The sequence below is a fragment of the Thamnophis elegans genome, chromosome 17 (assembly GCF_009769535.1).
Source record: "Thamnophis elegans isolate rThaEle1 chromosome 17, rThaEle1.pri, whole genome shotgun sequence".
In the NCBI taxonomy this organism is placed as follows: Eukaryota; Metazoa; Chordata; class Lepidosauria; order Squamata; family Colubridae; genus Thamnophis; species Thamnophis elegans.
Genome location: NC_045557.1, coordinates 7,783,912 through 7,800,330, shown reverse-complemented (window position 1 = coordinate 7,800,330; position 16,419 = coordinate 7,783,912). Strand labels below are relative to the sequence as shown.

At 41.8% G+C, this 16,419-nt stretch overlaps 3 protein-coding genes across 3 annotated transcripts; all 3 read left to right on the top strand.

The window, feature by feature from the left end:
• Window positions 1–357: 357 nt before the first annotated feature.
• LOC116520149 (C-reactive protein-like) lies at window positions 358–3,918 on the top strand. Its single transcript, XM_032234300.1, has 2 exons — window positions 358–391; window positions 3,314–3,918. Exons 1-2 carry the CDS (start codon window positions 358–360, stop codon window positions 3,916–3,918), a joined length of 639 nt encoding a protein of 212 aa, XP_032090191.1.
• A 2,462-nt stretch (window positions 3,919–6,380) lies between these two features.
• LOC116520022 (C-reactive protein-like) lies at window positions 6,381–9,243 on the top strand. Its single transcript, XM_032234156.1, has 2 exons — window positions 6,381–6,881; window positions 8,322–9,243. Exons 1-2 carry the CDS (start codon window positions 6,815–6,817, stop codon window positions 8,924–8,926), a joined length of 672 nt encoding a protein of 223 aa, XP_032090047.1. The 5' UTR covers window positions 6,381–6,814; the 3' UTR covers window positions 8,927–9,243.
• Window positions 9,244–13,162: 3,919 nt separating this feature from the next.
• On the top strand, window positions 13,163–14,525 carry LOC116520046 (C-reactive protein-like). The gene has a single exon (XM_032234191.1). The coding sequence runs from the start codon at window positions 13,531–13,533 to the stop codon at window positions 14,023–14,025; it is 495 nt and encodes a 164-aa protein (XP_032090082.1). The 5' UTR covers window positions 13,163–13,530; the 3' UTR covers window positions 14,026–14,525.
• The last annotated feature ends 1,894 nt before the right edge of the window (window positions 14,526–16,419 follow it).

The window sequence follows — 16,419 nt, the reverse complement described above, 5'->3', positions numbered from 1 at the left end:
TCTACTCTGTTCATTCTTCTCTCCTCTCCTCTCCTCTCCTATTTTCCCATTCTCTGCTCATTTTTCTGTTCACCATGAATGTGAGGCTTAAACCCATGTAGGAGTCCTCTGGTCTCCAGAAGCTGGGTGAAACCCACCAAGCTTTTCATGGGCCTTGTTCTCAATAGGGTTGTCAGATCTTCTGTGCGTGGTAGCGCTTGTTGGTCGTGTAGAATGTCAAATTGTAAGGCTGTGGGTTGTTTTCTCAGAAGGTGAGGCTTAAATCCACGTAGGAGCAGCTCCACCTGTTCATTGAAGGTCTGGTGGTCTCCAGAAGCTGGGTGGAATCTGCTGAACTTTGCATTGGCATTGCCCGCAATGGAGCTGTTGGACCTTCTGCTCATGGAGAAAGGTTGTTGGCCATGTAGAATAACAAGTTAAAAGGCTGTAGGTTGACTATCCCAGAAGATCCTTCTGAGGTGGCTTCAGCCAACATCAAGTAGAGTTCCCATGAGTATAAGGAGGGACCTGAGCTCTGCCATCTTCTCTTCTGAACCAGGTCTTGTGTCTTCCCAAGGAGTTTCAGAGGCCCCTTGGGGATCTGAAGGAAGGCTCAACACCTTTGTCACCATCACACCTTCATCAGCACATCGGTGGACAACAACATACAGTGGTTTTTCCAATGGTGAATTCTAAAGTCCAGAGCAATTTAGTAGTAAGTTAAAGCATGGTTACCTCTAGATACTAGGAAGAGGCCAACCTCAACGTACAACCAATTGTTTAGCAACAATTCAGTGCCACAACCGCACTGAAAAAAAGCGACATACAACCAGTCCTCACACTTATGACCAAGCCAAGTCAAAAGAGGAAGCCAGATTTGCTTAATGGCCACGTGACTCACTGAACAGCTGCAGTGATTTGCTTAAAAACAGTGGCAAAAGAATCGTAACTTCCTTAACACCTAGCTTGCTTATCAATAGAAATTCTAGGTAGTTCCCATTGTGGTCATAAATCGAGGACTTCATCTAATAGATTCAATTTTTGAAAATCTCAACTGATTTTAAGTTCAATCACTAACTTTTTGGGGACCTTTTATAGAAATATTTCCAATTCCAACAGGGTTACAAAGATCAGGGCTTAGGTTGGAGTATCTGTTGAGTAATTTTTCCTCCTTTGTTAAAAGGGAGGTATTAAACCTGACCCCAAAATCTTGAGATTTATTTTTAAAGTGGCAAAGCTGCATTTTTTTCTCTTCTCCAAGCCAGGTTTTCCTTGAGTATCACTTCAGAGGTGGGTTGTTCCCGGTTCGGCTCAGATTGAGCGAACCGGTAGCTGCGGCGGCGGGAGGCTCCGCCCACCCACCCAGACGCTTCTGCACATGCGCCGAAGCGTCCCGCACGCATCTGAGCGCACGAGCACGAGTGAACCGGCAGGATTGGCAACCACCTCTGTTATCACTTCCATGTTGTCATTTTGTCAGACATCAAGTGGCCATAAGTTTATCGTGGACAGCTGTGGAATTTGGCTATTTTGGGGGGGGGGGGTCTCTCCGCTATTCATCAGTAGCTCCTGGCAGATGGAAAGAGATTTGGGACCCATCCTGCTTGCTAGGCATGATTTTTTATCGTCTACTTTTAACTCTGCTTGCTTGAGCCGATAATAGAGCTTAAAATCCCTTTGTTTCTGGATCCAAAAGAACCAATGGCCAGGATACCGGATCCCTGCCCTGACCCTTGGCAAAACAGGTAGGATTTGTCAGGCAGGTGACTTCCCACATTACTTTCTTGCTCTGGGCTCAAGTTCCATTTCTCTGTCCGCTGTGTTGTTAGGAGCACTCCTTCAATTTAATAACGTTGTGTTGTTGGCACCTCTCCTCCTTAGGTGTTCTAAGACCAATAATAACTAATAATCCTATAGCGACTGATCGCTTGTTATTTGTATGTATATTGTGAGTTTATGCACAGGAATAAAATTTCTCTTGTGCCCAATCAAGCTTGGCTAATAAAGAATATTCTATTCTCTATACTCTATTATTTTCTATTTTGTATTCTATTCTATTCTATTCTATTTCTGTTAATTTCTATAACATTTTCTATTTCTACTCTACTCCTACTGTGCTCTACTCTACTCTACTGTACTCCTATTCTATTATATTCTATTCTATTTCTATTCTACTTTATTCTATTCTATTCTTATTCTAATTTACTCTACTTTATTCTATTCTTTTTCTAATTCTACTCTACTTACTATTCTATTCTATTTCTACTCTACTCTACTTTATTCTATTCTATTCTTATTCTAATTCTACTCTACTTTATTCTATTCTATTCTTATTCTAATTCTACTCTACTCTACTTTATTCTATTCTTATTTTAATTCTACCCTATTTACTATTCTATTCTATTATTTCTATTCTATTCTATTTCTACTCTATTCTTATTCTAATTCTACTCTACTCTACTTAACTATTCTATTCTATTCTATTTCTACTCTACTCTACTTTATTCTATTCTATTCTTATTCTTATTCTACTCTACTTTATTCTATTCTTATTCTAATTCTACTCTACTTACTATTCTATTCTATTTCTACTCTACTCTACTCTACTCTACTCTTATTCTAATTCTAATTCTAATTCTACTCTACTCTACTTAACTATTCTATTCTATTCTATTCTATTCTATTCTATTCTACTCTACTCTATTCTTATTCTAATTCTACTCTATTCTACTTACTATTCTATTCTATTTCTACTCTACTCTACTCTACTCTTATTCTAATTCTACTCTACTCTACTTAACTATTCTATTCATTCCAATTTCTTATTCTATTTTTGTATTTCTCTATTTCTGTTTCGCTTAATTTCTATATCTATACCTATACCTATACCTATACCTATACCTATACCTATACCTATACCTATACCTATACATATACCTATACCTATACCTATACCTATACCTATCTATATCTATATCTATATCTATATCTATATCTATATCTATATCTATATCTATATCTATATCTATATCTATATCTATATCTATATCTATATCATCTATATCATCTATATCTATCTATATCTACTCTACTCTTAAAGCTGGTGTGCTTATTGTTTCTGGATCCAAAAGAAATAATGGCCGGAGGACCTAATCATCATCCTGACACTTATTAAAACAGGGAAGGCTTGTCAGAAAGCATTTCCCACCTCACTTGCTCAGGGCTCAAACGCCTCTTATCTGTCCATCGTGTTGCTAGCACCTTTCCTTCATTTCCCACGCCCCGATCTTAGGCAGGGGCCTCGCTAACCAAGACGCCTTTTGTCTCCTTCCAGATCTCGAGAAGAAGGCCTTCATTTTCCCGGCAGGTAACAAGAAGGCCGTCGTGCGGGTGGACGTCTCCCTCCCAGGGCATCCCTTGACCAACATCACCGTGTGCCTGAGGTTTAAACCCTTCCAAGCCCGCCCCGCTATCCTCTTCTCTTACTACGCCAAGAACAAAGGCAAGGCTTTCCAGATCAAGTACCACCCTGACCACTTCAACCTTCTAATAGGTGGGATGATGCAAATGATTGCGCATCGGAACGCGTCACCTTCGGAGTGGCAGCACATCTGCGTGGCCTGGAACTCCACCACTGGATTGGTCCACTGTTGGCACAACGGCGAGCTTCTCCCGCGCTTCGTGATGAGAAAGGGTTACAAGATGAGCCCAAATGGGACCATCTTGTTGGGGCAAGAGAGAGATTTCTCGGGGAAGAAAGATAGCTTCCTGGGGGAAATGGCGGATGTCAACATATGGCTACACGTCTTGAAACCCGATGAGATTCATTCGGTTTGGAACAACGAGGAGGTCCCTAATTCTGTGGTTAGCTGGAAGGCCCTGAATTATACCGTTCGGGGGGACGTCCTTGTGGAAGAGGCTTTGCACCAGGTCTCCTGAGTTGCCAAAATGTAAGCCGTGCGTTTGAAAAAGGAGAAAAATAATTTTTCTTTGGGTGGGAAAAAAATATCTGTAGTTGCAAATAGCTGAAGTAGATCGTGATTGAGATTGTAGAGGCGACCCACCGCCCGCCAATCGCGAGTGGGCCTTTGACTCATCCTTGCAATAAAATTAGCCGCTTATTCATGCTACAGTCGAACGTTTCTTTTATTCTTTTTTTTCCCCCCAACTGAAAAGGAATCCCAAGAATGCAGGTAGACCTCGACTTACGATACTCCACTTAGTGACCATTCAAAATTAGAATAGCACTTAAAAAAAAAAAGCTTATGGCCATTTTTTCACACTGGTGATCGCTTCATGATTTCCCCATGGTGGCTTGATTTACATTCTTCCTGCTCGACAATTGAGTCGCATTTATTTATTTTCTCACTTAGTAACATAAATTTTGGACTCCATTGTGGTCATAGGTTGAGGACTATCTGTTCTATAGAATGACTGGCATAGGATTTTAAGTCATTTAGAAAAGATGAGCATAGAAATATGTTGAAAGAAGGGAGTCGGGAAAGATTATGTTGTGAATCAGAACACGTCCATCCTCCTTCCTTTCCTTCTTTCCTTCTTTCCTTCTTTCCTTCCTTCCTTCTTTCTTTCCTTCCCTCCCTTTTTCTTTCTTTCTTTCTTTTTTCCACTTTCTTTCTTTTTTCTTTTTTCTTTCCCTCTCTCTTTCTTTTTTCTTTTCTTTCTTTCTTTCTCTCTTCTTTCATCTTTTCCCCCACTCTTTCACTTTCTTCTTACTTCCTTACTTCCTTTCCCATCCTCCCTCCCTCTTTCTTTTCTTTCTTTTCTTTCTTTTTCACTTTCTTTATTCTTTCCTTCTTTCCCTTTTTTCTCCCTTTCTTTCTTTTTCTTCTTTCTCTCTCTCTCTCTCTTTCTTTTTCTTTCTTTTTTCTCTTTCTTTCTTTCTCTCGTTTTTCTTTCTATCTTTCTTTCTCACTCATTCTCTTTCTCTTTCTTTCTTCTTTGTTCTCTTTCTCTCTCTCTCTCTCCTCTTTCTTTCTGTCCTTCTTTCCTTCCTTCCTTCATTTCTTCCTTCCTTCCTTCCTTCCTTCCTTCCTTTTTTCTTTCTTTCGCTGCGACTGTCTCCTGCAACCCTCTGCCAGCAAAAATGGAGCTCAGGAGGGCTGCCTGTGGCTCTCCTGAGTGCAGCCCTCCTGAGCCCCATTTTTGCTGGCAGAGGCACCGTCTGTCTCAGGGTTCCAAGCAACAGCCCCAACGAAAGGAAACTCCGAGGCTTCCTCAAAGGCTTCTTTATTTTATTGGAGAGGTCATGTTGGCACATCTGGGGACTCCCGAATCTGAGAGCTTCCAGGTTTCGCCCACCCAACAGAAAGTCCAAGTCAACACCCACATATGCCTCTCACACGATCCAATCAGGCACCATCCAAAACCGGAGATGCCTCCCAGTCCCTTCATCTCAGCTGCAGGGCAAAGTGGCCTTGACTTCCTGGAAAGAATGTTATTTCGACTGCATCTCACCCAGACGCCATGCAATCCCCTCTCCCATTTCCCCACAGTGGAATTGGTGGCAGGCCTGAAGGCTCAGAGGTAAAAAGATGGCTTCCAGGCCTGACACCGCCAGCCACTCCTCGGCTGTTTTTAGCATGGCCCCCATGGGCCAGATCTAAGCACCCTGCGGGCTTGAGTTTGACACCCCTGACCCAGGGTGAAATCCTCCTGGTTTGGCCCGGTTCGGCTGAACCGGTAGGGGCGAATGTCCTTGGTTCTGCGAATCAGTAATAAGAAATAAGCTTCCAAGGATCACGTGGCTCAGATATGAGCTGTACGATCATCGGAAGTTTTCCTTCTGCTTATTAAAGCATTTTCCCCCTGCCGATTTGGACAAATAGGCTGTCCCAAGCCACACCCACAGAACCGGTGGGGAAAAAATTAGCGTATTTTTCGGAGTATAAGACGCATCATTTTCCCACAAAAAAGAGGCTGAAAATTTGGGTGCGTCTTATACACTGAATACAGCATTTTTTACCTCACGAAACCCCAACCTCTTCACCAAAATGGCCATGCATAGCCTTTAGGAGGCTTCCAGAGTGCTCCTGGGGGCTGGGGAGGGCAGAAATGAGAAATGAAAACAGGGCCATTTTGTGCTCGTTTTTGGGCCCCACATGCCCCCAGGAGCACTCTAGAAGTTTCCTAAAGCCTATTTATGCCCTTTTATTGGGGAAAAAAATGGGTCCGTTTTTCAGGCCTTTTTGGGAGGTGTGCACAGTGCAAAACCTTTTCTTAAACAATTTGCCTCTTCAAAATCTTGGTGCGTCTTATACTCCGATGCGTCTTATACTCCGAAAAATATGGTAGATTTCACCACTGCCCTGACAGAGCTGGTGGAGCCATCATCAAGGCTTCTGAGAGGACACGTGGGACCCACCTATCTGACATGGGCCCAGTTAAGGGAGGGATGACATTTTGACGTGGATGAAACCACGGGAAAGATAAGAATATTCCAGGCAGGGATCAAGAACGGCGACAACGGATAATGACTGGCTTTGTTTTAGATTTAAGAAAAACACCAGAGCAACGTTCTTAAGTTGACGTGGCTTTGAGGTCTTTTATTTTCAATCTGTGGGTCAATCAACCATATTTGCGAGCGATTCAAACGGTTGATTTAATCCTGATGAAATGTTATCATTTCATTCATGGGGAAACTGGGAAAACAGAAGGGACGGCTCAGCCTGCCCCTTCTTCTAAGTCCAAGAGAAACAACAGAGAGGTTGTCGTTCATTTGAGAAGCTGATTTGGTCCTGCGGGGAGGACACAGCTCGGTGCCCAAGGACATCAGAATAAGGATTCCTGCGACCAACTGACTCCTCCATCGTCCACCATGATGGTCCTCCTTCCTTCCCTCCTTCTTATCCTTGCCTGCCTGTCAGGATCCATCGGCGATGAAGGTGAGGCCTAAAACCATGTAGGAACAGCTCCACCTGTCCATTGATCGTCCTCTGGTCTCCAGAAGCTGGGTGAAACCCACCAAGCTTTTCATGAGCGTTAACCTCAATAGGGTTGTGGGATCTTCTGTGCGTGGTAGAGGTTGTTGGCTGTGTAGAACGTCAAATTGTAAGGCTGTGGGTTGATTTCCAAGAAGGTGAGGCTTAAATCCATGTAGGAACGGCTCCACCTCTTCGTTGACGATCTAGTGGTCTCCAGAAGCTGGGTGAAATCTCCTGGTCTTTTCATTGGCATTGCTATTCTATTCTGTTCTATTAATGTCTATTTCTATTTCTAATTCTATTCTATTTCTCTAGTTCTCTTAATTTCTATATTTCTGTTATTTCTATTTATATTTCTAGTCTGCTCTACTCTACTCTATTGCTCTTCTATTCTGTTAATTTCTATTTCTATTTCTTATTCTATTCTATTTCTCTATTTTTCTATTTATCTTCTTTTAATTTCTATATTTCTATTTCTATTTCTGCTCTACTCTACTCTATTCCTCTTCTATTCTGTTAATTTCTATTTCTATTTCTTATTCTATTCTATTTCCCTATTTTTCTATTTCTCTTCCTTTAATTTCTATATTTCCATTTCTATTTCTACTCTACTCTATTCCTCTTCTATTCTGTTAATTTCTATTTCTTATTCTATTCTATTTCTCCGGTTTTCTATTTCTCGTCTTTTAATTTCTATACTTCTATTTCTATTTCTGCTCTACTCTACTCTATTGCTCTTCTATTCTGTTAATTTCTATTTCTATTTCTTATTCTATTCTATTTCCCTATTTTTCTATTTCTCTTCCTTTAATTTCTATATTTCCATTTCTATTTCTACTCTACTCTATTCCTCTTCTATTCTGTTAATTTCTATTTCTATTTCTTATTCTATTCTATTTCCCTATTTTTCTATTTCTCTTCCTTTAATTTCTATATTTCTATTTCTATTTCTGCTCTACTCTACTCTATTGCTCTTCTATTCTGTTAATTTCTATTTCTATTTCTTATTCTATTCTATTTCCCTATTTTTCTATTTCTCTTCCTTTAATTTCTATATTTCCATTTCTATTTCTACTCTACTCTATTCCTCTTCTATTCTGTTAATTTCTATTTCTTATTCTATTCTATTTCTCCGGTTTTCTATTTCTCGTCTTTTAATTTCTATATTTCTATTTCTACTCGTTTCTGGATCCAAAAGAAATAATGGTCGGAGCATCTAATCATCATCCTGACACTTGTCGAAACAGGCCGAACTTGTCAGAAAGCTTTTTTCACCTTACTTCCTCAGGGCTCAAACACCTCTTATCTGTCAATTGTGTTGCTAGCAGCTCCCCTTCGCCTCCCACTCCCCGATCTTAGGCAAGGGTCCTGCTAACCAAGAGGTCTTTTGTCCCCTTCCAGATCTCCAGAAGAAGGTCTTTGTTTTCCCGTCCGCTAACAAGAAGGCCGCCGTGCAGGTGAACGTCTCCCTCCCACAGCGCCCCTTGACCAACTTCACCGTGTGCCTGAGGTTTAACCCCCTCCAAATCCGTCCCTATGCCCTCTTCACTTACTCCACCAAGACCAAAGCCAAGGATTTCCAGATCATAAAGTACAGCCCCAGCCAGTTCAACCTTGTAATAGGTGGGATGACTCAAATTATTACTCCCCCGAAGGCGTCACATTCGGTGTGGGAGCACATCTGCGTGGCCTGGAACTCCACCACTGGAGTGGTCCACTGTTGGCACAACGGCGAGCTTCTCCCGCGCTTCGTGATGAGAAAGGGTTACAAGATGAGTTCAAATGGGACCGTCTTTTTGGGGCACGACCGCGATTCCTGGGGGAAGAAAGATTGCTTTGTGGGCGAAATGGCGGATGTCAACATGTGGCTACACGTCTTGAAACCCGATGAAATTCATTCGGTTAGGAAAAACGAGGAGGTCCCCAATCCCGTGGTCAGCTGGAAGGCCCTGAATTATACCACTCAGGGTGTCCGTGTGGAAGAGGCTTTGCACGAGGTTGTCTGAGTTTCCGAAGTGTAAGCCCTGCGTTTGACAAAGGAGAAACACAAGGGAAACGAAAGCCGTTTTCTTTGGGTGGGTAGAAATATCTGTAGTTGCAAATAGCTGAAGTAGATCGTGATTGAGTTTGTAGAAGCAATAAAATTAGCCGCTTATTCATGCTACAGTCGAACGTTTCTTTTATTCTTTTTTTTCCCCAACTGGAAAAGGAATCCCAAGAATGCAGGTGGTCCTCAACTTACGACAGTTCATGGAGTGGGCGTTCGAAATTACAACGGCACTGAAAAAAGGGACGAATGTGGCAAACGAAGTCGTAAGACGGGGCAAAACTACACATTTCTCACTTGGCAACATAAATCCTGGCCTCAATTGCGGCCGTTATGTCGAGGACTACCTGTTCTATTGAAGGACTGGCCTGGGATTTTAAAGTCATTTGGAAACGATGAGCATAGAAATATGTTGAAGGAAGGGAATCAGGCAAGATTATGTTGTGAGTCAGAACACATCTTTCTTTCTTTCTTTCTTTCTTTCTTTCTTTCTTTCTTTCTTTCTTTCTTTCTTTCTTTCTTTCTTGTTCCTTCCTTCTTTCTTTTTCCCCCTCTCTTTTTTCTTTCTTTTCTTTCTTTATTTCCTTTTTTCTTTCTCTCTCTCCCTCTTCTTTTTTCTTTCTTTCTCTTCTTTCTCTCTATCCCCCTCTTACTTCCCTTTCTTTCTTTCTTTCTTTCTTTCTTTCTTTCTTCTTTCCTCTGTCTGTCTGTCTTTCTTTTTACTATCTTTCTATCTTTCCCTCTCTTTCTTTTTTCCTTCTTTCCTTCTTTCCTTTTCCTTTCTTTCTTTCTTAATTTCTTTCTTTCTTTCCTTCTTTCTTTCCTTTCTTTCTTTCTCTCTCCCTCTTCTTTTTTCTTTCTCTCCTTTCTATCTTTCTTCCCCCTCTTTCTTCTTTCTTTCTTTCCCTCTTTTTCTTCTTTCTTTCTTCCTTCCTTCCTTCCTTCCTTCTATCTTTCTTTCCCTCTCTTTCTTCTTTCCTTCTTTCCTTTCCTCTTTCTTTCTTTCTTTCTTTCCTTTCTTTCTCTCTCTCTCTCTCCCTCTTCTTTTTTCTTTCTCTCTCTTCTTTCTATCTTTCTTTCCCCCTCTTTCTTATTTCTTTCTTTCCTTCCCTCTCTTTTTTCTTTCTTCTGTCTTTCTTCTTTCCTCTGTCTGTCTGTCTTTCTTTCTTTTTTCTATCTTTCTATCTTTTTCTATCTTTCTTTCTCTTTCTTTCTTTCTTTCTTTCTTTCTTTCTTTCTTTCTTTCTTTCTTTCTTTCGCTGCGACTGTCTCCTGCAATCCTCTTCCAGCAAAAATGGAGCTCAGAAGGGCTGCCTGTGGCTCTCCTGAGTGCAGCCCTCCTGAGCCCCATTTTTGCTGGCAGAGACACCGTCTGTCTCAGGGTTCCAAGCAACAGCCCCAACGAAAGGAAACTCTTTGAGGCTTCCTCAAAGTTCCATTTTATTGGAGAGGTCATGTTGGCACATCTGGGGACTCCCGAATCTGAGAGCTTCCAGGTTTCGCCCACCCAACAGAAAGTCCAAGTCAACACCCACATATGCCTCTCACACAATCCAATCAGGCACCATCCAAAACCGGAGATGCCTCCCAGTCCCTTCATCTCAGCTGCAGGGCAAAGTGGCCTTGACTTTCTGGAAAGAATGTTATTTTGACTACATCTCACCCAGACGCCATACAATCCCCTCTCCCATTTCCCCACAGTAGAATTGGTGGCAGGCCTGAAGGCTCAGAGGTAAAAATATGGCTTCCAGGCCTGACACCGCCAGCCACTCCTCGGCTGTTTTTAGCGTGGCCCCCCACGGGCCAGATCCAGAGGTGGTATTCAGCCAGTTCAGACTGGTTCAGGTGAATCGCTAGCGGTGACTGCGCCCATCCACCCAGGCGTAATGCCGTCCTATTTAGCCACGTTTTCTATTTTTTAAAATTTATTTATTTTTATTTTCAAAACAAACACAACACATAAAATCTTCCTTCTTTACATACTGTGGGAAGTGTACCAGTTGGTTACAAAAGGCTTTCGTGCATCTCTTCCACAGTCAACAGGCATAATTCATATTAACTCAATAATTTTAACTCAAATATTTATACATGTTACCCTTATGCCTCCATTTTTATTTGACTATAATTATTTAAACGTCCTTCATCATAAAATATACCGAGATTTAATACATAGCCACATACTGGCGTTTCATTTAATATTTCTAAAATCCTCCAATAATACTGAATCCTTATGTCCTGTTCTAGCTAAACATCCATAATATTTAATAACAAACTTTTCTAGTCCTCCTTTCCAAATCGCTGTTGGCAATTTTCATCTAGTTTCCTTATATTATACATACATATATATAGGAGGAGAACCTGTGGCCTAGTGGCTAATACAGCGGCCTAATATGTAATACAGCCCAGGTTCGAATCCCAGTAAGGGTATGGCTAGCTGATGAGAGCTAAATAGCTTGAAATAGATCTATACTAGTCTCCCTTTATTTATTTATCAGCACAAATGCAACACACAAACACACACACACACACACACAGAGGTTGTCATCATTATCCCTCCTTTATTTGACTATATCAGGGGTAGTCAACCTTTTTATACCTACCACCCACTTTTGTATCTCTGTTAGTAGTAAAATTTTCTAACCGCCCACCGGTTCCACAGTAATAGTGATTTATAAAGTAGGGAAGTAACTTTACTTTATAAAATTTATAAAGCAGAGTTACAGCAAACCCCTATCGTCCACCATGAAAGCTGGAACGCCCACTAGTGGGCGGTAGGGGCCATGTTGACTATCACTGGACTATATCCTCTATCATAACATTTTCCCCCTAATAATCAAAACTTTTAGCCACGTTTTCAAGGCCAGGTGTACGCGCAGAAGAATATGTGAAACCCGCCACTGGCCAGATCTAAGCACCCCGCCGTCCAGATCTGGCCTGCAGGCCTTGAGTTGGAAATCCTTGACCTAGCTGGTGGAGCCATCATCAAGGCTTCTGAGAGGACTTGAAGAACCCACCTATCTGACATGAGCCCAGTTAAGGGAGGGATGACATTTTGACGTGGACGAAACCATAATAAGAAACAAGATAAGAATATCCCAGGCGGGGATCCAGAATGGTGACAACGGATAATAACTGGCTTTGTTTTAGATTTAAGAAAAACATCAGAGCAACGTTGTTAAGTTGACGTGGCTTTGGGGTGTTTTATTTTCAATCTGTGGGTCAATCAACCATATTTGTGAGAGATTCAAATGGTTGATTTAATCCTGATGAAATGTTATCATTTCATTCATGGGGAAACTGGGAAAACAGAAGGGACGGCTCAGCCTGCCCCTTCTTCTAAGTCCAAGAGAAACAACAGAGAGGATGTCATTCATTTGAGAAGCTGATTCTGTCCTGCGAGGAGGACACAGCTCCGTGCCCAAGGACATAGGGACAAGGATTCCTGCGACCAACTGACTCCTCCATCGTCCACCATGATGGTCCTCCTTCCTTCCCTCCTTCTTATTCTTGCCTGCCCGTCAGGATCCTTCGGCCAAAAAGGTGAGGCTTAAACCCATATAGGAGCAGCTCCAGCTGTCCATTGACTGGTCTCCATTCTGGTCTCCAGAAGCTGGGTGAAACCCACCAAGCTTTTCATGGGCCTTGTTCTCAATAGGGTTGTGGGATCTTCTGTGTGTGGTAGAGTTTGTTGATCATGTAGAATGTCAAATTGTAAAGCTGTGGGTTGATTTCCAAGAAGGTGAGACTTAAACCCATGGAGGAGCAGCTCCACCTGTTCATTGAAGGTCTGGTGATCTCCAGAAGCTGGGTGAAATCTCCTGGACTTTTCATCGGCTTTGCTATTCCATTCTATTCTCTTCTGTTCAGCTCTGTTCTATCAATGTCTATTTCAATTTCTTATTCTATTTCTCTAGTTCTATTCTATTCTATTCTATTCTGTTCTATTCTATTCTAATCTAGTCTAGTCTGTTAATTTCTATTTCTATTTCTTATTCTATTCTACTTCTCTATTTCTCTTCTTTTAATTTCTATATTTCTATTATTATTATTATTATTATTATTATTTCTATTTCTACTCTGCTCTACTCTACTATATTCCTCTTCTATTCTGTTAATTTCTATTTCTATTTCTTATTCTATTTCTCTATTTCTCTTGTAATTTCTATATTTCTATTTCTATTTATTTCTACTCTACTCTACCCTACCCTACCCTACTCTATTCTTAAAGCTGGTGTGCTTATTATTTCTGGATCCAAAAGAAATAATTGCCTGAGCACTTAATCTTCATCCAACACTTGTCAAAACAGGAAGAACTTGTCAGAAAACCATTCCCACCTGACTTGCTCGGGGTTCAAATGCCTCTTATCAGTCCATCGTGTTGCTAGCAGCTCCCCTTCATCTCCCACTCTCTGATCTTAGGCAGGTGTCTTGCTAACCAAGAGGTCTTTTTATCCCCTTCCAGATCTCGAGAACAAGGTCTTCGTTTTCCCGGTCGGTAACAAGAAGGCCAGCGTGAAGGTGAATGTCTCCCTCCAGCATCCCTTGACCAACTTCACCGTGTGCATGAGGTTTAACCCCAGCCAGATCCTTCCCTATACCCTCTTCTCTTACTCCACCAAGCCCAACGCCAAGGATTTCCAGATCGTCAAACCCAACTCCATCATGTTTCACCTCCAAATAGGTGGGATGACACACACGATTGCACCCCGCAAGCCGTCCCTTTGGGAGTGGCAGCACCTCTGCGTGGCCTGGGATTCCACCACTGGATTGGTCCACTTCTGGCACAACGGCGACCTTCTCTCGCGCTTCGTGATGCAGAAGGGTTACAAGATCAGCCAAAACGGGACCTTCTTGTTGGGCCACGACCGCGATTCCTGGGGGAAGAAAGACAGCTTTGTGGGCGAAATGGCGGATGTCAACATGTGGCCACGCGTCTTGAAACCTGATGAGATTCATTTGGTTAGGAAAAACGACGAGGTTCCGAATCCTCTGTTCACCTGGAAGGCCCTGAATTATACCCCTTTTGGGGGGATCCGGGTGGAGGAGGCTTTGCACTAGGTTTCCCGAGTTCCCGAAATGTAAGCCCTGCTTTTGAAAAAAGGAGAAAAATAGGGGAGGGGGGGGAAGGAAAGCAATTTCCTTTGGGTGGGGAAAAAAATATCTGTAGTTTTGCAACGCGTTGCAAGTAGCTGAAGTAGATCGCGAGTGAGTTGTAGAATCCCGAGCGGGCCTTCGACTCATCCTTGCAATAAAATTAGCCATGCTATGTTGGATGTTTCTTTTGGGATTTTTTTCCCCCCCAACCGAAAAGGAATCCCAAGAATGCAGGTCGTCCTCGACTTACGACAGGTCACGGAATGGGCGTTCGAAGTTGCAACGGCACTGAGAAAAGGGACGTGTGACCATTTTTTTCCACACTGAACGCCCGTTGCAACGTTCCCCCGAGGCCGTGTGATTTACGTTCCTCACGCTTGACAATAGAGTTGCATTTATAACAGTCGCGGTGTCCCTTTTTGTGACTTTCTAGACAAGTCAACAGGGAAAACAGATTCACTTAACAACCTTGTTACTACTGTGTTTCCCCGAAAATAAGACAGTGTCTTATCTTCTTTTGACCCCCGAAATAAGTGCTTGGGCTTATTTTTGGGGAGGGCTTATTATTTTTGAGGTGCAGGAGGCAGCGAGCGTGGTCACCTCGTGGCTGCTGCTGTGTTACAATATTTTCAGGGGAGGGCTTATTTGGGGGGGAGGGATTATTTTAGCGCATGCGCTCAAAAGCCCAATTGGGCTTATTATGCAGGGAGGTCTTATTTTCAGGGAAACAGGATAGATAGAGTCGGATAGATATATAGACAGACAGATGATATAGAGATAGATAGATAGTTAGATAGATAGATCGACAGACAGACAGATAGGTAAGTAGGTAGGTAGGTAGGTAGGTAGGTAGGTAGGTAGGTAGGTAGATAGATAGTCAGATAGATAGATACATAGATATATAGATAGATATATAGATAGATGATAGAGATAGATAGATGATAGAGATAGATAGATAGATAGAAAGATAGATAGATAGAAAGATAGACAGACAGATGACAGAGATAGATAGACAGATAGATAGACAGACAGACAGAATCAGATAGAAGGGTGGGTGGGTGGGTGGGTAGGTAAGTAGGTAGGTAGTCAGATAGATAGATACATAGATATATAGATAGATGATAGATAGTTAGATAGATAGATAGATAGATAGATAGATAGATAGATAGATAGAAAGAAAGATAGACAGACAGATGGATGACAGAGATAGACAGACAGACAGACAATTAGATAGATGAGTGGGTGGGTGGGTAGGTAGGTAGGTAGATAGTCAGATAGATAGATACATAGATATATAGAGATGATAGAGATAGATAGATAGATAGATAGATAGATGATAGATAGATAGATAGATAGATGATAGATTAATAGATAGATAGATAGAAAGATAGATAGAAAGATAGACAGATAGATGACAGAGACAGACAGACAGACAGACAGACAGACAGACAATCAGATAGATGGGTGGGTGGGTGGGTGGGTGGATGGATGGATGGATGGAGATAGATACTGTGTTTCCCTGAAAATAAGACAGGGTCTTATTTTCTTTCGACCCCTGAAACAAGCGCTTGGCCTTATTTTTGGGGAGGTCTTATTATTTTTGGGGCTCAGGAGGCAGCGAACGTGGTCACCTCGTGGCTGCTGCTGTGTTGCAATATTTTCAGGGGAGGGCTGATTTGGGGGGGGGAGGGATTATTTTAGCCCATGTGCTCAAAAGCCCAATTGGGCTGATTATCCGGAAGATCTTATTTTCAGGGGAACAGGGTAATTTAAAAATGGCAGCGATTCACTTAACGAACGTGGCAAAAGAAGTCATAAAACGGGGCAGAACGCACTTAAAACATTTCTCACTTAGCAACATAAACCTTGGGCTCAATTGCGGTCGTAAGTTGAGAGCTACCTGTTCTACAGAACGACTGGCATACGATTTTACAGTCATTTGGAAAAGATCAGCATAGAAACAGCAATAGAGATGACAAGAACAAGATACAATGATATACTAAATATTCAGTGCACAGCTTCAAATATCGTTCTTTCTTTCCCCAATTTTTTTTCCCTGAAACGTTGGAAAAAAACCAAGTTTTATCTTCATTGAAATCCCTGGCCTGCATTTTATACAATTCCCGTTAAATCGTTACGAGGCTGCAGTTAAGGAAACTTATCGAAAATCAGCAAAAGTAAATAAGTAAAAGTAAAAGTAAATCAGCAAAGGTAAATAAAACAACCGCTAAACCCTTTATCTACAAGGAATAGAATTCTAAGAAAATAGCTAAATAGTTTAAACTGATTAACCACATTATAAACAAGTTAGTAAGGAACGCGGTGGCTCAGTGGCTAAGAAGCTGAGCTTGTCTATCA